Source organism: Ptychodera flava, chromosome 14 (genome assembly GCF_041260155.1).
Source record: "Ptychodera flava strain L36383 chromosome 14, AS_Pfla_20210202, whole genome shotgun sequence".
Taxonomy (NCBI): Eukaryota; Metazoa; Hemichordata; class Enteropneusta; family Ptychoderidae; genus Ptychodera; species Ptychodera flava.
Window position 1 is genome coordinate 3,353,765 of NC_091941.1, and position 22,834 is coordinate 3,376,598.

A 22,834-nucleotide genomic window follows, 5' to 3' on the forward strand; every position below is an offset into this window, starting at 1 on the left:
CAAATTGGCTAGATCTTCCTCTTGAGTGTTGGATGGTTAAGTGGAAAAAACCAACTATAGTCAGCTATTGACAGTACCTGCTAAATAATCCATTACTTATTGTCATAATACCTTATCTATTTTCAGGACAATGTTACAACAGTTTCTTTCTGACCAGCAAAAACACTGCACAACTTTGTAGAGGGGTTTACATACAATGTTGTTCCACTTTCATGTCATTGATCCATAAGGGGATGTACACGTACACTCTAACTTGGCACTACTGCCTCCCAGCTGATCATTGATAAATGTTATTGAATACAAATGTTAGAAGTCTAGATTTTATTTGATAATTAGTGGTGACTAGGGTTTGTTGTCAGCAAAAGTTAAATTTCTACTCTGATAGACCTTCAGTGTATTTAATTGTTGACATTTGTTCATCTTTTTCTGTTATTTCAGTGTTGCTGTCAGTAGATCAAAAGATGTTCCTACATTTGGACCACCACTGCCAGAGCCCCCAACGTTCCAAAAATCAAAGTTATTTACAGATTTTATTTTAGCCAAAAGTAAGAATGCATTATACACATCCTCTAACTACCTTTTGCAGCCCATGAATTACTATTTATGGAGCATAGAACTTTTATAATGCTGTCACAGTTCTCAGAATGGTATCACAGTGATATACAGTTGCGTTGAGTGAAGGGAGCCCCCTTGAGTCCAAGTGTGAATTTTTTGTCACAAAGCCATTAATAACTAGAGAGGGCAGTCTGACCTTGTGGCGATCTTGAACTTCTTGGTATGTATCCTGCGCCGTCCACACGGTTCACCTAACACCTTTTGTCATCAATACTACTCCTTTATAGAACTGAATTGGTCAGTTGTGTGTGGCATTGTCATTTGCTGTCATGTTTGATAGAAAATGTTCGAAACAGATCATATGAAAGAAAATTCTGGATTGATCAAAAAGTACGCAAGCAGTAATCTTCACATGGTAATTTTTAACACACTCGTGAACTATGTTAGCATTAAATCTCAGTTGCTGATAATTAGATGGAATTGTGACTACTTCCTCTCATGCATTATGTGGCTGTTTGCTCCCACAATGTATATTTGACACAAGATCATCCTTGTACTATGTAAATTCAAGTATAATTGCTACTTGCCTACAAATGCTGAAGAAAGTGAGTGAGGTATTTATCCTTTTCATGGTAGATGTTATGCCTATATGGAAATACATAGCCTAAGATATTTGACGAAGATTAATGTCTTTGTAAGCACAATCATCTGCATTGAAACTAAAATCTGTCGTGTATTTCTTCCCTAGTTATAAATGCTGAGAATGCTGTCCATAGATCTGAAAAGTTTGTGACCATGGCAGTGAGAACAAGGCAGGAGTACCTTCGAGACCTTGCCAATAACTCTGTTAGCAATGCCACCATTGATACCAGTGCAAAGTTTGGAAAGTTTACTCTCTGGGACAAGAAGAAAGAGAAGAGCCCTCCAAAAGTCTTCCCAGAGAATATCACAAAGGGTGCCATTGTTTGGAGAGTTCAGGTGAGAGAGAATATGAATCTTGTCCATTTTTAGCTCATATTTGGTATGTGTATAAATAACAAAAAGAGCTTATATGGTAAGTCGGTGATGTCTGTATGTCTGTCTGTCTGTATGTATGTATGTATGTTTTTAAAGCTCACTCCAGTGACTATAACTATGATGTGTTGGTCCAATTTGATTATTTTTGATGGTGATATAAGACTGCTGTGGAGGATGTTGGCTTTCCATGTTTTTAAAAAGGGAACAAGCTTATAGCATTGACATATTTAGATTTATGGAAGACATCATCAAACAAATGATAAAATATGATGGAAGGTTTAATACTATAATGTGTTCAATGCAATTGGAGGGTTTATGGAGTTGAAACCATTGATATTGGTGTTCTGTGAAGCATAAGAGAATGATGTGTAACTGTATTTCCTGACAGGTTGAAGATTCTAGCCATGGTGAACGTTTAGACTGCAGTCTTGGCATCTCAGCAGAATCTGTGGTACTGATCGGAGATGAAGAACAGGACCCGATCTTCAGTGTCAATTCTAAATCTGTCATTGGCTGGACTCCAAATCAAAACAGGTAACCATGGCATAGTTTTACTTGTACTAACTTCCTGATGAAATTTGATTTTGTCCAGGTATATTACAATTGGAATAAAGTAGTCTTGTGTTCAAGTAGTTGTTTGACAGGGGAATGAAACATAAAGTCTGTATTTGCTTGTTCTCTTTTTTGTTTTCTCCGTTTTCTTCTGTGTGCCTGTCAATTAATCCATCATGGATATTTGAACAAATAGACATCAATCTTGAAATCAAATCCCATAACTGTTACATGTACAGTAACAATTTTTACCAGCTTTTCATAAGTGCAGCTTGTCTCTAACAAATGTAGTAAACAATGTTTTGTTTATATCAACAAGGCATTTTGTTTGTTCATGAGGCTGTTTACCTTCTGTTCATGTGTTTGTGTCCCCATTTCCATCCAAATTTGTTGGATTACAGCATCATTTGCTGCTACCAACAATGATCTGCCCGAACTAGGCCAGTAAAGACAGACATGCTATGGTGAGAGTACTGTCACAGCTAAATTCAGCAAACACAAGATCAGTTCAGTCTACAGTGTTGACGTATTGCCTCTTGGATGATTTGTTTTCTTTTTATGTTTTTAACAGCCTCAAGCTTTTCTACAATGAAGGTGAATGCATTGTAATGTATTTTGCTGATAATGATGAGGATGAGATACAAGCCGTTGTAAATAGATTGGACTTGGTCTCAGATGGATGTGAGGTAAATGACAAATCTTTACGTAGCGACTTGTGTATCTCAGAGTATGTCAAAGGTCAAATAGGATTGTATGATGTGTTACCCCTGTAAAAGTTGACCATGTCTTCATTGCGACTACATTGTAAAACCTAATATTCTAATGTGCCATATTGATGTGAACAAAATTTGAATGTTTCCAACCAAATCACATACTCTGATGAACATCGTCGACCAAATAGTGACAGTGCATAGTCTGTGAAATGTTATTTGTTGAAGGTAACAGTAACAGCATTGCTATCGTCAAAGTCATCAAGTGGGATTACATCATGAATTATAGTGTTCAAAAACATCGACACTTGTATGGCTTGCATTTACAGACAAAAGAGATTACCCTTCGGAGGAATGGACTGGGGCAGCTTGGATTCCATGTTCACTATCAGGGATTGGTTGCAGAGGTTGAACAGTACGGCTTTGCATGGCAAGCTGGTCTACGGAAAGGAAGCAGGCTTGTCGAGGTATGTACAGCTCTACTCGTATACACACATTATGCTAATATTCTTTTTTTATAAGGTCTGTCTGTAGTAAATGGCTCATTGGTCATTACAATGTAGATTTGAAATACTTGTATATTGAATTACAAATTGTGATTTTCATTTTACTAACAGCACTTCTCAGTATATGCATGCACTTCATGCTCTTTCATCCAGTTATGCCCTTTAGTCATGCAACACAAATGATGCCAATAACAGTAAAAGCAAGGCCAAATATTTGAACATTATTCAGATCAGAAGAGAGCTCTTTAAGAACTTTTCTCCTTTGCAGTGTTAGGTCAATGTACGGTACAGTTTTCACAAATGATACTAGTAGGAGTGGTCTATACACACTGACTTGCATGACTTGTGTCACACAATTGAAGTTTGAGCAATGCTAGGACTTTGACCTTAAGTGAACCTGCTTGACAAAATACCATAATGCTGTGTTGACTCAATCTGTCTACAAGAAATGGTCAGACATCTTGGCAGCAAGAGAGATTAGTGTTCAAAGGACTTGTTATTACACATAAGTAACCTCAGATACAGAAGATAGTAGCAACCAATATGAACATGACATGACTTACTGATTAGGCAATAGTTAAGGTAGTATGCGCCTCGAAAGTGAAAGACTTTAACTTTCACTCAAACTTTCCTCAATGAAACTTTCAATCATACTTTTACCAAATCAAGAACAATAATCTGGAGTCACCGTGAAAAATCTGGTGCTAGAGAAACAAACTACCCGGCACTCACTAACATTTGAAATTCAAAATTGCCACATCCTTCTTTTAACGTCATTGGGAAAAATAAAATTTTTGATTTTCGAAAAACTAAGATGGTGAAAATTTTTCTAACTCCAAGAGCTTTAAAATGAGCTCCCACAAGTTGTGGATGAGAAAAGAATTATAAAAGATTGAGTGTCATAATATCTGTCCATGAGGCGCATTCTACCTAAATAGAGTCGACACATCAGATAGCTCTCCCTAACAAGTTTTTGTGTTTCTTCACAACTTTTGTTCTCAGCTGTATCAACTTAGGCTGTTGATAGGACGAGCTGATGATAAATCTATACACATATGGATAACATGATGAAAAATGCAGGTGTGCACAAATGATTGGAAATGAGTCAATTTTCTTGAGTGAGACTGAATTTTATCACTCACGTTAATATTTACAGGGTATATCATATGCTAGATGTCAAATTGCATCATCATGATTTGAACATCTCAAAAAATTGTAGTGTTTCCGTGAGTCTGTAGTTTTTAACACTTTTGACACTCTCTGTACCTTTTCTCTTTGACAGATCTGTAAGGTGGCAGTGTGTACTTTAACCCATGACCAAATGATTGATCTCTTGAGAACCTCCATGACTGTTAAAGTTGTAATAATCCTTCCTCATGAAGATGGAACCCCCAGAAGGTATTCACTCCAGTCTCTCATTGTCCGCCCCCTCCCTAGCCACTGCTTGTATGTTAATGGGACACTTGATTTGTTACCCTGGCAGTTTTTCACCTTTTATTGTCTTCTTAAAACGTGTGACAGGAATAACAAATTCTGAACCAGGACGATGATCTTGAAGCGTGACAAATTTATCATCGTTTCCAGTTGAGATATATTTTCCTGCCCATTGCACACACAGCTAGAATTTCAATAATTAGAATGTCTGGTATAGTGAAATTCTCAATGAAGTATTTATATCCATGTGTCACTTTATTGCGTAGATTGTCAAATTGTCAATCATGAAATTGATATGAGCAAAGTAAATCATTTGCCCAGTCAACTGAAAGTTTGTGTTTTGAGTTTACTAAGCACCAGGGGCTTCAAGCAAAGTTGTATGTTCGATGGTAAATGCTTGAAAAAATGTCTGCCAACTTCACATTTGTTGTGAGCAATGTTTCCCCACACCACAGTAGTGTAACAGTGCAGTGCTCATGATGTTGTGTTTTTGTATAACAGAGGAGTGCCTCTACTGGAATTGACTGGTACCATCAGCAATTACACTCACTTAGATTCAATACATCGAAGCCACAACAGTAAGATAGGAAAGTCACAGCAACTTGGAGCTTACATCTCTGACAGGGGTAAGTCATAATTTTTGAAGCTGTTTATTTTGCTAGATGAACATATGGTATGAACATTTGAAGTGAAGTTTGTGGAGCAAGCCAGTGTCAGTCACTGCTGTGTGTCTATCTCTCTGTCTGCCTGCACTGTCTGTTCTCAGATATAGCATACATGTACGTGCTGTTTTCCGGGGACACTATATTGAGATACTCGCACTGTCTAGTTAAATTTAGATTTTAGCTACTATAGATTATAGTCTATAGAAGCTATTGGGATGGGTATCCGTCCGGCGTCCGGCGTCAGTCTGTATGTATGTATGTATGTATGTATGTATGTCCGTTTGTGAGGCGTCCGTCCACTCAAATATCTTGAGAACCACAGTACTTACTGATTTGATATTTGTTGTGTAGATGAAAAATATGATTTTGAGAAACTATTTTTTTAATTTTTTGATATTATTGAAAATAGGCAAATTAATGCCAAAAAAGGCGTTTTTGGTAAAAAATCTTCTTCTTCATAACCACTGGTCAGACAGCTTTGTTATTTGGTATACAGGTCCCCAGAGGTAACCCAACTTAGATTTGTTCAAGTTGTGATGAAATATGCAAATCTGTATTTTTAAGGAATTTTTTTGTCATTTTTGGTCAAAATTTGACTTACATTGTATGTAATTCTTGTACTGTATAAACCCTATCAATTCACCTGAAAAAAATAATTAATATGATTTTAAATAATTGAATTAATCAGGAAATCATCAAAGCCAAAATAATTTTATTGTAGAATTATCAGAAAGTTCAACTTTTTTTGACAGTTCATAGTGAAATGCTTACCATCTTGGAGGATTAAAACATGTAAAGGCAACTTTCCTGAATCCCAACTTTGACATATTCTGAACTGTCATATATTGTGTCCTGTATGTTTAATATCTAAAAGAAATTGCTCAAAATAGTCAATAGAGATAGAGATAGAGAAAGTTCTAATTTCCATTTATGGTTGACTTGGTAAGGATAAAATAAAATTACTTTTTGAGGAAAAAAATAGAGTGGTCAATTAAAAGAGTGGTCAAAGTGATAGGGTTTTTATGGTAAAGCTAGGCTGTAAGATTCCTCATGTGCTATTTATAGCAATTATGCAATCTGTGTAAACAGTGCAATGAAAGTTACATGATTCCTTATAATCCTTTGATGACCTTGAACTTCTTAAGTTTCAAACAGTTGTCTCTTCAGTGTGCTTTCTCTGAGTATGTACAGTCTCAACTTATTCAACAGAACTTACTTACAATGTTAATTTGAAAGTTAAAATGTGCCTGGTTAATAGGATGAAAATACTGATACTTAATTTTGTATCCATGTCTATAGTAGCTTCAGGGACTTTGGCCCTATGTTTATGAAATGTTGTAAAAGTTATTGTGCTATTTTTTACCTATGTGAACTCAGAGTGTATAGTAACAGTAGAACTCTGGAATGCAGGAGAGCCATGGCCAGTATTTGGTTTGAGGTTGACATTTACCATGTGACAAATGACACTATAAATGTCGGAACAGCAGTACCAGGAGATTCAATGTTTATTTACATCGTGACTACCAAGTGATAGCATGGCTGAATCAAGACTGAAGAGAGACACAGAACTCAGTCCCTGAGAGCTGTTTGAGTACATATTACAATAATGGAATTTCTAATCTAAAGTCTGGTAATCACATACAGCATCTCTCTGCAGAGCATTCAGATGTAAAGGTCAGCCATGGGTTCATATAAGTGATCACGACAGTGTGCCCTCTGGAGTGTACTTGACTTTCTCTCACACAAAAGTTACATTGGATTACATTGATTCAGAATGCATTGGGATTTGTCCTTTATTAAGCATAGCAGCCTGTCAGGAATTGTGTGTCAGCAGTAAGGAATAGGTATTATGGAATAGTGATGTGTCAGCGAAATGAACATTTGTGATCAAAAATATGTAATTGATAAGATCATGTCAGTTTCAATACATTTGTGTCAACTAAAGGAACATGCTGGAAATTGTGTACAACAGAACAACTCAGAGTGTATGTAAACATAATGTCTGTAGAGGGATATTTTGACAGTGTGAAAACAGACCAGCTAGGTTATATTATATTTCACATTGCCACTTGCCAGATCAGAAAGCTGTAGATCAGTATGCATGTGCATTGTCACTGACTTTTATCTGACTTTTGGTTGATCAATGCACTTGGCCAAGGCATAGAATACTGCATTCTGAGCTATACAAATCAGTGTCAATATAAATATGTGCAAACTGTGACCTACTTTGTCTGGTGAACCTACGGGGGCTACGGGTATCAATACATTTTTAGCTCATATTTGGTTTTGTATATAAATACCAAAAAGAGCTTATATGATGAGTCGGTGGCATCTGTATGTCTGTATGTTTGTGGGTATGTATGTGCGGATGTATGTCCGTTACACACAAAGGCTCCCATACCGCCAAAGCTACAATCTCAGTATTTGGTGAGCAGGTAGATGCGGAGGTTGAGATGTGAATTTATTCAAATGAACATGTCAGTGTCAAAAATGTGCAAATGACGTAAGAAAAAGGGAAATCCTGCAAATGTGCAGGAGTGATGGCATGCCAGTGACTGAAACAGGCTTGAGTCATTTCCTGTCATTGTTTATGAACTGTTACATATTAACAGACCTGCTCAAACCATAGACAGTAGAGGGGGGGAAGACTGTCTATGCTCAAACTAAGAGGGGCTAGCTGTAGTGCTGTGCATGTTGCTAAAGTTGACATCCAGTACCTAAAGTTTCAGACCTTATTTACTTTTGTCATTCATTTTTTCTGGTTTAAATATTTCTTGTTGTTTTTCTGGTTGTACTGTGCAGAAATCATTGTCATAACATATACGTAGAATTACAGATAGAAACAATATTTATTGTTGATCTTTGGTAACCATACTGGTATATACCAATGCTGATCAAATTTGAGCGACACCGTATAATTGTGGTATTTTTGTATTTTGTGAAGACAGCATAGCCTGCACTTATTTATGTTTCTGCTACCATGGAATTGCTGATGACACACCTCTTATCGCATCTTCACTGTCTTAATCAGATTATCTTCTATGACTGCTTGTCTATGTGGAATGATGGGATGAATTGATTTGATAGGCGTAACACTGGAAAATCTTGAAGTTTACTAACTCTCGCTGCCATAATCCATAGACAGTCAGATTCAAACCCCATGCATCAGCGATGCTAAATTGCGAGTGCTAGTTGAGGTGTGAAAGTTGTATCACCTTGTTAATTTTGAAGCTGTACCTGTAATGTCTGAAACCTGAAACTTGCCCTCAGGTTCTTTATTTTCATGGGTTTCAGTGATAGTGTCAAACGATGCATCAGATGTCTGTCAATTGTATCAGCATCTTGTAGCTACCCACTATCACGTTTCATTTCCTACGTGTGATTGCCCGCCTCCGGGCAGCATCTCATCAGTATTTGTCATCCTCAAACCTGAAACCACACCTGTCCATGAAATATTAGCATTCCCATGTCGTTGACGAGGTGGTACTCCGGAAACTCTTTACAGGTCTTTCAAAGTAAGTTTGGCATCAACGCTTGTTATAAGGTTCAAGAGACAGCAGTGAATGAGGAAGAGCAATAGGCAAAACATTTTGCAAAAAAACTTCAGGGTTTTAGTTTCAGGCAATCAAGGAATGCATCCTTCTGTCTCTGCCAATTCCCAATGTCACAATCAATATCATAAGCTAACTATACATCTAATGGAAATGCTATTCCTTGTCTGACATGGCCATTCATCATGTCTTTTACCAAACACAGGCTGCCCAGAGATCAGACTCTGCAAATTTCAGATAAGAATCTCCAGTGGCACTTGAAGTAAATGAAGCTTGAAGAGACTCGCATATAGCCCCCCAGATACCACTACTTCCTGTTCCATCAAGTGATCTCTAGCTGATAGTGCCTGATTTCTATCTTGCCCTACAGCCATGGAATATGATTTCAAAGGCTTTAACACTCTGTATCCAGTCAAATTATATTAGGTCAAGCAGTGTGCTGAACCTCGATGCAGTCCTGTGCCTGTGTTCAGTTGAAAGGTGTCATCTCTTCATTGAATTCATTTTCTACCAAAGCCTGTGGCTCTGTGGCTTAGCCATACGTATACCTTTAGTACAGGCAAATTTGAGAGAGTTGGTTTACATATATATGTTAGTTCTTAACCATCATAAATGTTAATAGAGTGGAGTCATTGCTTTGCACATTTTGATACTCACTGCATTGGACCCTACAGGGAAAGGCTAATTTTAACGCACAGATCAGTAAAAACTTAGATTTAGAAATGTGCTTGGCTGCATGGCTGCATCAAACATAGAGCCTTACTGCTGGCCACGCTTTTATACCAATATGGAAGTTTATTAAACTACCATTTCCTTGATATGCAATAGCTAATCGTCACAGCCATTCACACACAAGTCTGATGGGATCACCAGGTATACCGTTGATCCTCTGAATAGCAAGAGCCAACCTTGCTCCATAACTTCTCATGGCAAGCATTGATTAGCCACTACTGAAATTTTTACAACACTTTATGGTTTAATGCCAACAGTCGATATTTGACGTGGCGAGTGCGCATGGATCGCGAGATATCGATAAAAACATGTCCTCAAAAAAGTAAAAGTTTGAATTCCGGTGGCCCACCTAAATTCAGCTTCCGAACATCGAACGTTCGGCACTGGGGCCATTGTCAACTAAGCTATGGAGTACGAGTCTACGCTGACGCTGCTGTACGCCACAGTACCACTCGCGTCGGTGATCGGTCATGCCCTATGGGAGAAAGCTGAGTCTTACAGACTTGTCAAAAAAACGGAAAAAAATTTTTGCTGATTCCACCAGAATTCGCATCTATACGTGACTAGCACAGTTGCATGCGGTTGATACCTAGCAACCGCCGCATGGTATGCATAGACGCATACCACGCGGGGAACAACACGTAACTGTGTAGCAGACGGTAAAATGTAGTCATCAGAGGCGGCTAATGTTTTACATGTAAAAACTTATATTTATGTGGTTTTGGTTAAAAATATAATACAACTGATTGAGAATAATGAAAATGACAAAAACTAAGGAGACGTTTTTTAAAAAATTAGCTGAGGTAAATGCATAATGCTGTATATAAAGTCTTCTCAGTGGAAGGTAAATTAATTGCGTCATTCGAACTTATTATGGACTCCCTAGAATATCGTCAATGAGCACAACAACAAACCTACGGGGGATTTCAGGTCATAATCAGAAACGATCGTAAAACTTCGGGATGTGAAAAATACGCTCGGGAAATGACATGTTTTTACCGATATCTCACGATCCGCGCGCAGTCACCATGTCAAATATCGACCGTTGGCCTAAACAAAATGTGTTTTAAAAATGTTACCAAGTGGGAGTGCCACTTTAAGCACTGAAACACTTAACATTACTGACCATTCCTATTGATATCCTGCAGTGATTAACCAGAGCCCTTTTAAAAGACCGTCCGAGGCGGTTTCAGCAGGGCCTCATGGCTAGCATTTAGCATCAGCAAGGTTCTGTGTAATCTCAACCAGTACTAGTACTCTCATATATAGGTTGTTATTGACTGTCTGCTCAGCAAGATTTAAACATGATTTCCTATAGCCTAGGTTTTGATGTAGGGAGATATTAGGACCGACCTAACACAAATACCGGTACCAAGGACACCGAAAGAGAAAGAAAATTAGCCAATCTGTAAATGTGATTTTAAGTAGATTTGGTGGAAAACAGAATTCATTTTCTTGTCTATTTTTTTGATGTGCTTTATTACCTGTATACAACCTGGTTTTCAGTGATGTCAATTTCCACTGAAAGCAGTGAATGTCATTCAATATTTAATGAGGATCAATCTGTCTATAGTAAATGATATATCAGCAGAGAGACTGACAGAGATGACATATCTCTATTAATGACATGACATACAATTCCAAAGGGACTTAGTTGAGTCCTGATGATGACAGGGGCTATTGTTGGGATGGTGTGGCGTCTGACAACCTGCCCAATGTTAGTGCTATCTGTGGTGAAATCTCATACTGTCTCAATTAGAAACTTGATGACACCGAACAACTATCTGCAAACATGCAAATTATTTGATTGGGAAATCGTGCCTGATAATGTTCAAAGTCACGTCAGGTCAGGTCTCTTAGGAATTAGGATAGCGCATTATGCTAGCACTTGATGACTGCAGGTAGCATGAAAACAGAAATGTAAAACTTCAAAGGTGTAAATGCTGCCATTAGTTCATTGTATACTTGTCTTGTTGATGAGTTGGAGTGTGTCCGCCCACATTTCAGATCTACAGATACTGATAGACACTGTAAGTGTTACAGTTGTGGGCCATGGCAATGTATCTTCCAACACGTGTTGTCTATTCAACTGAACATTGAGGATTTGTTAACTGAGATGGTCATGATTGTCTTGTCTTGTTTTGACTGCTTTCGTGGAGAGAATTTTCAAAATACACATCTTTCATTGAATTGCTTGGGTTACAGTTTAGCAGAATGGGTTATGTCAGTGGGCCTGATTCAGGAATGGTAGACAGTATGCTAGAAAATCTGGCAAACAAGCTTCAACTTGAAGAAAGACCTCTGAAAATTGTGTCTTCAAATCCTGAGGTCTTAATAGTCGATCACATCTACCGGTATATCAGAGAACTATACCGCATAAACAATATTATATGACTTAGAGTTGTACGCTGCCTTTTTGTCATTTTTCCTCAGACATATAGATGCAATAAGTGCTGGAGACGGCTGCTTCAGTATTTCTTTTATTTGTGCAGGGCCATTTTTCAGACATTTCTTTCAAAGTTGATATCAAGTCCTGGGAGATTTCAAACATGTGACTCTGTTTGGCCAGTGTATGTCTGTATCAATGTTCATATATGTATCTGTGTGCAAGGAGAACAGCATGCATTCCTGGCAGTGTTTGATGCTTAACCTGGCATCAGACAACCGGGACGAATTTGCGATTATGTGGCTTTTGGATAATTCACAATATAACACTAATAATCAGCAAATTAGTCACGTGACTAGATGTAAATTAACATTGTGGTTGCATACATCAGTAATTCACTATATAACATTAATTTCTGGCAAATAGGTCACATGACTAGATGCAATATGTCTTGGTGGTATTTAACACTAACCACCAGCAAAATAGTCATGTGACTGGATGCAATTTGACTTTTGCTTATAATGCTTATAACAAGCAAATTAGTCATGTGACTAGATTAAAATTGACTTAGTAGTTGCATACATCAGTAATTTACAATAGAAAATTAATAACTAGCAAATTAGTCACGCAACCAGATGCAATTTGTCTAAGTTGTTGTATAACACCAATTACTAGCAAATTAGTCACATGACTAGATGTAAATTGACATGGTGTGGTATTTAACACTAACCACCAGCAAATTAGTCACATGACTAAATATAAATTGACATGGTGGTTGCATCTATCTGTTGGTAAATCTCTTTATTCTGAGACATCAACCATCAGTGTGTCCATTGTAGAATATGTTGTCAAGTTGAGAGATCTAGATTTCCTAAATTATACTTCAAGTTTCATAGCTGATGAAATACTCCTTTTTTTAGTCGGCATTTCAAAATAAAGTTGTGCTGGTTTTGCTTTCTTTTCAGACCACAGCCCACACAATAGAGCATCAAGTTCACCTGCTTCTATGCTGACTGGCAGTAAGTTAACCCCACCAAGGAGTGAGAGGAAACACAGACCACCCCCAGACTATTCACCAGCAAAGAGGGACAATCACCCTCCTCCCTACAACGAAGTCAGGGCAGCTGTTGCCAAGCTTGAGCAAAGGTTTACAGCAGAAGATGACGAAAAGAAGAGGGAGGAGAAATCAAGACAGGACTCTGGTTACCGGGGGAAACATCGACAGACATCCAGTGAACGACCCCACAGGTCACATCGTGACGAAGGTCAGAGTTCAGCCCACAACACTGGCAAGACATCCCGGGAGATTGATATACAGTTTGCACGGGAATCTCTTGACAGGCAGAGTGGTAGAATCAGCAAGAACCAAAGACACATACAGAATATGCAGGCCTATGCCAACAGACAAGGAGATCCTCAGTTTGTGAACAGAGCTGCCTATCACGACGCCAAGCAGACAAATGCCATGAGTCGGCTTCCGCTGAGTTGTAGCGCTGCATCAGCTTTCACTGAAGCTGAAAGAAGCACTCCATTAGCCAGGGTAAGTATTCTTTGATTTAACAACCTGCTCAGTAGATATCTTTGAAAATTCTTCTGCGTGCAGTGCAGTCACTTAGCATTCCATGGGACAGTGTGAAGTCAAAGCAGGTCATGAAGCGTGGATTCAAGTTACTCACAATGTTACAAATGTGGGACACACAGATGATATGAAATGAATACCAGTAACTTATCAAATATGCAAATATGACAAGCACTTACACGGTATGAAATGAATGCCCATTGCCCCATTCAGCAAGATAACAACACTGATCATAGTTTCCTCCAGTATATATTTATCAGGGTCACCTGAATTACTTAGCCAGTGATCCACAGCTGTATAGTTACTGTCCGGTAAATATCCGCCAGTGCTGGCTAAATATAATGTGACATACCGTGCCTGACAATATGCCCAAGGCATCAAGGCAGTTGTACTTGTCCCCGGTGATGCTAGAACATCCGGCATCCAGCTCATAAGACAATAAAGACAGCTATGCTCACAGCTGGCCTCAGAAAATAATAGTCGTGTGTTTGGCTTTTGATATAAACAATTTCAAAATCTATTTCCTTACATAATTTTGATATTCTGCTTGTAGAATTATCAGTTTATGTACTGTAGGATCTATTTTTTTGCTGAAATACTTCACAATTGTATGCTATGACTGTTTTGGAAATCAAGGAGTGGTATTAATTTACTGTATGCGTATAGGAGATGAGAATGTGGAATCCCAGACAGTCACCTATGCTTCATCATTAACAGCGTACAAAAGTTATAAAGAATTGTTGTGCGCTGAGTGTTTGATTATCCAGTGAGATGGTTGGACCATGGTGACAGAAATGAAATAGCTAAAACAGAAACAGTGACCTCTCAAGATGCATTTCATCGAACCATGAGCTGACCTGTCGATATGTAAGCTAGATACACTGATCAAAGCTTGGTGATAGATGTACGACACAGGTTAGATATCCCACATAAAGTAATATTTTTGTTGTCTGTGTAAATTTTTCAGCATGCCACCAGTATGTCAATATCAAGTGGTGATACCTCCTTGACCAGCACAAGTACTGGTACAAGTAACAGCACTGGAGCAAGTGATGAAAAGTGGTATGACACTGGTGACGAGTTCCATGATAACAGCTTTTCCCATGAAGATATCCCCAGAGAAAGTTCAACGGATACGGCGTATGACAATGTCTCCCAAGATACCTATGACACCATCCGGAGCAGCTATGACAACCAAGATGCTGAGGAGAGACCACCCAAAGAGAGGCATCCGGGTACTTATGCAAGTGTTGACAACTTGTTACAGTCAAGTCCCAACGTAGCACCTACATACCTTCACAAGACATATCCACCCAGAGACCGGGACGCAGAACCCAAACAACCCCTGCCAATCTATTCGGAACACAGTGCCTTTGACAGACCATTGACAAGCCTTACCAATCTCAGTGAATCGTCGTCTCATTCTGGAAGCTCTAACATATCACGGCAGGGTTACCACAGTCAAGTACATTCACTCACCAGAAGTCCACAGATAGCTCGCCGGAAGCTATTGGCAGCCAGTCCTGAAATGAGAGATGTTAAGAAAAAAGCTCCGTCAGTCCGTGATACAGATAGTCCTCTATCAGGGTAAGCCAATTTCCTTTGTTTTACTGCCTTTGCCATTTTAAACCTGTTTACCAAATTCTGAGATTTACATTTCTGAGAGTTTCTGTGAATTGGTCATTTTCACTGGCTTGTTAGGCTTACTTGTAAACCAAGCAAGAATTCAGAACATGCAGGTAATGTAGAAATTTTATTTCCATTTTTTGAAAGAACAATTCTGCAAAATCTATGAAACTACCATGTATAGCTTTTCTTATTTGTTTGTAAATAAGGAATCTGTCTTTCACAGGCGTGTATCATCAAGTGAATCCCTAACAAGTCGACTCAGACCGGGGGCAACTCCAAGATCAGCACACAAGCAATCACGACCGCAGACAAGCACTGTAAAAGAAGATCTCCTGAAATTGATCACTCCGGATATAACAGAGCTGGAGGTCCAGCCAGCTTCACAGGTGAATATTAAGAACACTCTACGTCTTCCCAGACATGCAAGGCGCAAGCGCACCAGGTTGTTTTGTGCCTGTTTTCCTGGGTTTCCCAGTGTCTGGCAGACCAGGGTCATGAGTTGTGGTCATCCAAAATATCAGAGCAGATGTGGAAAGTTCAAGATTAGATACCAACACTGGCATCCTAGACAGTTCAGCTTATTTCGGGACAGCTTTCCCGGCTTCCCTCGTCATTGGGTAAATACCAGTTTCCACGACTTCGCATCAGGCTGTAGATGCATGGAGGTCTCTGCACTGCAGCCTCTTGTGGCCTACCCATGCATGATTTGGAAAAAAGAAATGACTCGGTCACTGCCTGAAAAAAGACAAAATTTCCCTCGAAACTTAGTACAAAATGAGCAAAAATTGTGAAAATACTCCATGAAAATGTGACCCTTGGCTTTGCTAACTAATGACTAATACTTAGATACCAGAGTGTTATTGTTTTTTTTGTCAATTGTCAAGCGGGATGTGTTTTTTTTCTTTCAACTAAAACCACATTTTGTTTTTTAAGTATAGCAAACTGACTGTAATGGGTAGATGGTTTGTGGAAATCTTTATTTTTTTCATGAATTTCCTATGAACTATTTTGCATGTTGCCAGCAATGTTTTACTTTTTGAAGTGACCTTTTTTTCCTGGTTGTCTGAAGTAAAGTTATTGATACATGAAAAAAATTGTCATTTAGATGATGATAGGCATCTAGTGTTGAAGGAAAGAGCAGACTGGACTGGACTGGACTGGACTGTTGTTTTGATTATCATCACAATACCATACCTCGGACTGAAAAGAAAATTTGACATCAATGTATGAAGCTTTCAGTGGATAGTTGACAAAGACTTGTTTGGTTCACTGTATTTTTCTCTGAGATAGCTAACTTTTTTTACTCAAAGTTGTCTAACATTCATGCTAACTGATATTCTCATGAATGCACAAGCCAGTTTGTTTCTCTTACAAACTTCCTTTCATGACACAAATTTGAAGGAAAAGACAGCTTCACAGATATGCTGACTGTACGTACTGACTTTAGTGCATGACAGGAGAAAACATTTTTTATGTCCCTGACATTGCTCAAATAATAACATCCATCATTGCTTAACAGGGAAGCATTGTTATAAAATACTTGATGCACTCCCCAACTCTCACCTAATGATATACACCCAAGAGGCCTTCAAAATGACAAAAATATTACGAGAAACTGGTTTGATATTTCTAAATACAGATCATGTAGATTTTCAACATTAAATTGAACATTTGCTTAACACAAAGGAATACCATGTCTAAAGAATGTCTACCTGAATGTTCAATAACGATTTTAAAAATTGATTCAATATTGCTCTGTGTTTGCAAAATAAATTTGGATGATGAGCAGGAAGCTGTGTCCCTATAGTAGATAAATGATAAACAATGGTATAATCCAAAATATGTTGATAAGAGTGATAACCAAGTGTGTATGTTTCAATGGCCATTTTCGATTGAAAAAATGTAGATTCAAATGTGTTCAACAATAGAAATATGTTAGATATAGTACGTAAGAAGGTAAAATGCTATGTCATGTCAGTTTGGCATGTGTATGTAACTACACCCATATAGTTTGTTACGAAAATCTAAAACATCTCTGTTAATTTTACTTTAACTGGTGATTTGTAATAATTTTTTCAGATCAATGTAACAATATGATTTTGCCATGCTGTATATGTTTTCTGTTTTGAAGTAATGTATTGAAGATTTCAATTATACCTAAGAGTTTTGTGACTTTCTGTCAACAGCCTAAAAGAACTGGAACTGTATCACCAAGTCACCAAGCATACACTAGAGTCACCTTGCAGCGTACTCTCTCTGATGAAAGCTTGTCTGGAGGTGGTACCACCAGAAAGCTTCGGCGGGGCCCAGCTCTTGATTTAACCGACAGCCTTGTGTTTACCAGTACTCAAAAGTCAACATATCCTTCAAGAATGATCGCTGAAACTACTAACATTTCAGGTAAGAGATTCTGCTTGACACTAAGTTGCAGAAACTGTCTGCCCAATTTTCATGTCATCTCGTGTTGTGATGTGATGTGAAGGTAGTACAGCATAAAAGGCAAAAAGCCTTTGGTTAATGCCCAAATATTTTTATTTACCATGAAAGTCGACATTCAGTGAACTGGTAAAAGACACTGCTATGACAGTAGAGTCAACTCCAGCAGAACTGTGGACCATTTATGCCGTGAGATAGCCTAAACTACAAAATCAAATGTGAGACTAATTTGATCAAGTTGACAAACTTTATGTTAATACATATTATGGAAATCATGTTCTCTACTTTTTTCACCAGGCAAAGGAAAAGAAAGCAAGCTGGACAAGACAGTTGTAAGTGGTAATACAGGGAGCTCGCTGTTTCCACTTCCTGATCAAGGATCTAGTTTGGAATGGTCAAATCTTGTTGAAACTGCCAAGAGTTTTGAAGGTATGATGTCAATGTATTCTCATTAATGATTCATAATATTAACTCTCTTGTTTGGTCATGTGTTTTACACTTTCTTGAATGTAAATTTATAACAACGTAGTTTTAAATTATTTGTCACTTACATGATTAGTTGGAGAGCAAATTTCTGTAATTGTAGATAAGCACAATTCATTATTTGTGTTTGTATCTTGTAAGACATTCAGCTTTTGTCATTAACCCTTTCCTGCCAGACAGTATTAACACTATCACTTCCCCATCAGCCAAGTCAGTAAAAAGCGGTATTGAGCCAAAACATGACGTATTTTCACCCACTTGGTTTGGTATGTTATGACATCTTTTGTCCAAAAAAATCAACTTTACAGTATTATGTTTTCAACAGCCTTCAAATGTACAGTATTATGTTAAAATACATCATATGGAATACGTTGTTTCATTAATTTTAACCATCTTGACCTGGTGGTGAAATATGGACTTGGCAGGAAAAGGGGAATGCATTGCACATCTTCTTTTGACCTGTACCAAACATACAGTCGCTGAAATGGTATAAGTATTGGTACTACTTACTGCTTGAGATTGTCACACAGCAAAGCCGTCCTTCATAAACAGTCACACATCTTGCTACCCATCTTGTGGATTTGAAAGATGCTTTGTACTTCTCTTATTCATTGTGAAGACTTTGCTGTTTATTTCACGTAAGTTCAGCAGTAATATAGTTGTACAAGAGAAATACATTGAATCGTATCTGTACTTTGAAGGTTTAGATCTGCAGAGTGTCAAATCAGCGTCTATGGGCACTTTGGATGAAATCGCAGACACCATGCATGAATTTGAACTATCCAGCAGTCCTGAACAGTATAATGGACCATCAAGAGAAATCAGAAGGTATTTGAGCATCCATTCATCTTGAAGTGATTGTTTTTGACACTGTAGCTCCATTTTCAGGCTGCTAGGTTTTGATTTGTCTAACTGTTCACTTTTCAAATGTAAACGAAAAGGGAAACTGCAGTGAACTTGTAAAGTGTACGATATCTTATATGTGCTACCAGTGAGTTCACCACCATATGTTGTTTTTGGATGCAAATCTGTGATTTTGTCCAGTCATGTGATGCAAGATGTTCACAATTTGTTTTCTTTTTTCTGTTTGACATGTTAGTGGTGGAGAAGAGAGGGAAGCAGAATTTTCTGAGGGAGATCTTAAAATGCAGTTGTTACATTTGACAAGGCAGCTATCCAAGGTATGTGAATTTTCAGTGACCACTCCTGAACACTACTTTTACGCTCTCAGTAGAGTGTTGTGTGTGTATGTCCAAAGTGCAGGAACACAGTGTGTAGAGCCAGTATGACATTCACTCATCGGTGTTGTGTCTTCATCTTTTTGTACATTATGGTGTTTCAAAAGAGATGCTTCCCTTCCATGGAGGAACATTAGTGTACTCATTTAAATCCTTACTGAAAATTGAATTTTACCATATTTTCAAATCTTAGTGTAATAAATGATAATTTCAGTGGCATGTCGTTCCTGCTCCTGTTACCATGATAATAAATGAAGTCAGGTAGCCAATATCCACAGTTCATTATCTTGTTTTCATTTATCTCAATTTCAGGAGCGACATCAGCGGCAAGCATTAGAAGCAGAGGTTGGCCAATTGAGAGAAGACAATGTAAGGCTTCAAGAGGAGTCACAAACAGCTGCAGCACAACTTCGCAAATTTACCGAATGGTTCTTTAACACCATTGATCGACAATAGAACAAAACAGGGAATATAATCTACATTGTACAGATGTATCGCTGACTTTATTTTTGTAGAAAGTAGACGATCTTTTTGAAATATTGTTTGTCTCTTTCCAGTAAGCCAAAACACACTTGTCAAAAGCAATTTCACATGTAAATCCAATATAATATACTCTTATAAGCGGTAAACTTTCATGCCATAAGCAGATATCAGCATGTTTGTACTTTTACGTAGTATAGTATATTCTTTTTGTTTTACTTGTTGAGAAGTTTCAGAGTTTAAAATCCATTATGTGTAGATAACTTTATGATTGGATTTAATTATTTAAATTGTATCAAAGTGTTTTTGGATTACTTTTTGCTGAGTCAGCAAATCTATTTGCATGTAATTAAAATATACGAACTGTGCATAGAAATTTGTTACTTAACTTCACAAATCACAAAACCCTTATAATGCTATTTATATCATCAAATTATGTTTTTTCTAAGTGTACAAAGTTACTATTTAAGCTTGATATATGAAACTTTGAAGTTTCAACACTGAAAATGTAATACATTTTTTAAGTTTATTGTGTATTAATACGAGTTACCAAATCAGATGAATCAGAGGTTTCTCTCTTCCGACACAATTTCTGCTCTTGATATTTTGTCAGACATTGGTAAGTAAATATGTATCAGTAAACATCTTTGTCTCAGTAACTCTGTTCTGTGGTTGAATGATGTGTATGGAGAGATTGTTGGATGGGATGTCCTGACCTCAGGGGGCTCTGTGAGACACTTTTCTCCAGTTATCTCTCACAAGAGGGTATCTCCCCCTCTGCTTGAAGATTTGGGGGATTTGGTTCTGAAAGAGGAGAACCATACTAAATTGTGCAAATTTAAGTTATTGGTAAATCAAGGTTATTGTGTGGTAAAGAGAGATAACAGTTTCTTACTCTTTTCCGTCCAGTTAATATATTTGAAGGTTAAACAAATCATTCACCCCTCACTCATATAAGTTCAAACATAGTTTTGCATTTGGAAGCAAAGTCTCAGCAAATTATTATGAAGACTAAATCAACTATGTGATGTCACATCATAAGCAGCATTCATGACGCAGATTGCCACAATCAATACTCCGCCTTTATCAATATATCCAGATCTCATTGTAGGGGTCATATCACACATTTGTGTTTAAGGGGGATTTTCTTTAAATGTGGGGGGGGATGTGTGTGGATGGGATTCTTGCATTCTTGTGGATATGCTGAAAACACTATTTGTATGACCACCACCATGGTTTGGCCCAAACCCATTGTTATCAATGGTCATTATGGACCAGTGTATAAGGAATCAGAGATGAACTTGTTAAGGTTTTTCCATACAATTTATGCACTGTTTATGCCAACATAGTAATAGTTGACGCATTTCTTACCACAATCCATAATTTCATCTGATCACATCACAAAAGAGAAACCTACAAATTACATTTGGCAGAGTGTCCCTGATATTAATCTTTCAGTAACCGTCTTTCAGTCATGCCAAAAATTAATTTCTTTCCATCTGAACAGAAGAGACAACATTTACTGAAATGTTCTTGATGATCAGTGTCATCCGCAATATGACTTACTATGCCTTAAAGTTGGCAGTTTTGTAGCAGGTTTGGGCAAGGCGCGAGCCGCACGACAGAAGCCCAAGCCCTACCAACCAAGGCTACAATTATTGCAGCTAGCAATTTTGGTATTTATTTCTAGCTCCAATTTGCCACATGTATGCACAACAACACAAAGAGATATTATGATCAGTCAGGCATCCTTCGTCTGCATGTATGTATGGATTTCAACATGTGTTTTCTGCAGTGCTGGTAGTAGGTGTAGCCGTGTTGATCTTCAAACCTATGTATACTTGGGGTTTGGTAGCACAGTGAGATCAACTAAGTTTTTTGATAGCATGAGCTTTCGAAGACTGCAGTCTCCTTCATCAGATGCTGAGATGGAATGAGCAGGCGAAGCAAAAGTCACAATATATTAGGGGTCAAAACAGATGTGTGAAAGAAGCAACAAAAGGAGTGGGAGGTGTGAAAAACTGACAAAAGAGTGTCAAAATGAAAACTCTAAGCAAACCTGAACTGCTAAAAGCCAGTAAGATGGCAGTTATTTGTAATGTGACATGAAGCCATAGTCCCGGTTAAGTCCAGTATTAACACAGTCAAAATTGGTGATAATTTTAAGTTCTTCAATTTCTGCAGTGCTGGTGAAACTAAAAGCTGAGGGAAACGAAGTGACTCAATACAAAGAACTGATAAGGAAGGAGGACATGATAAAATTACGTCATCGTCTGCTCTAATAATTGATCGTTCAACACCAACGGGAAAAATGCATACAAATTGTATTTGTAATGAGCGAAAAACGTATTAGCAACTAGAGTAAGGTTAATTATTGTAAAATTTCATGACATGTTAATGCAAAGTTACATTAAAGCATATAAAAACAATAATAACAGCATGAGCATGTGGTGTGTCATGAAATATCTATCACCTGGTCTTTATTTGGGCTATAGCACCCGTTTTGTTGAAGGGGTTCTATAACTAGAAGAAAGGCCAGATTCAAACGGGCGCTAGGCCTACAGCCCAAATAATGACCAGGTTATAGGTATTCTAAAACACCACCACATGCTCATGCTCTTCTATTTTGTCTTTTTAAATGTGGTCTGATGTATAGCATACTGATTACGATAAATTTGCCGGACGATTCTCCACTGGGGGAAGAGTAGTCAGCGCCAATTTCTTCACAAAAAGAAGCAAAAATGTCATTAACATATCCTGTAAGGTCCTTGGTTGCACTTGAATCTTTGTTGTCAAGCTCTTCAAGTTCCTACGCTGTTGAAATAGAAAATCTTGCTATTTTAGACACTGACTCGTCGCTCATCCCGGTCGCTTATCGTGC

General features: G+C 37.9%; 1 protein-coding gene across 2 annotated transcripts in view; it reads left to right on the forward strand.

The window, feature by feature from the left end:
- The window catches only part of LOC139148974 (signal-induced proliferation-associated 1-like protein 1), a 62,539-nt gene extending 41,944 nt beyond the window's left edge, over positions 1-20,595 (forward strand). For both annotated transcript variants that reach the window (XM_070720450.1, XM_070720451.1), the window contains exons 10-24: positions 439-545; positions 1,304-1,533; positions 1,961-2,106; positions 2,696-2,810; positions 3,164-3,301; positions 4,623-4,738; positions 5,276-5,400; positions 13,074-13,648; positions 14,655-15,274; positions 15,540-15,702; positions 17,503-17,716; positions 18,050-18,181; positions 18,937-19,063; positions 19,335-19,416; positions 19,786-20,595. In XM_070720450.1, the coding sequence (XP_070576551.1) occupies positions 439-545; positions 1,304-1,533; positions 1,961-2,106; positions 2,696-2,810; positions 3,164-3,301; positions 4,623-4,738; positions 5,276-5,400; positions 13,074-13,648; positions 14,655-15,274; positions 15,540-15,702; positions 17,503-17,716; positions 18,050-18,181; positions 18,937-19,063; positions 19,335-19,416; positions 19,786-19,929 (3,034 nt within the window). In that variant the 3' untranslated portion in view covers positions 19,930-20,595. The remainder of the gene's footprint in view (positions 1-438; positions 546-1,303; positions 1,534-1,960; positions 2,107-2,695; positions 2,811-3,163; positions 3,302-4,622; positions 4,739-5,275; positions 5,401-13,073; positions 13,649-14,654; positions 15,275-15,539; positions 15,703-17,502; positions 17,717-18,049; positions 18,182-18,936; positions 19,064-19,334; positions 19,417-19,785) is intronic.
- The last annotated feature ends 2,239 nt before the right edge of the window (positions 20,596-22,834 follow it).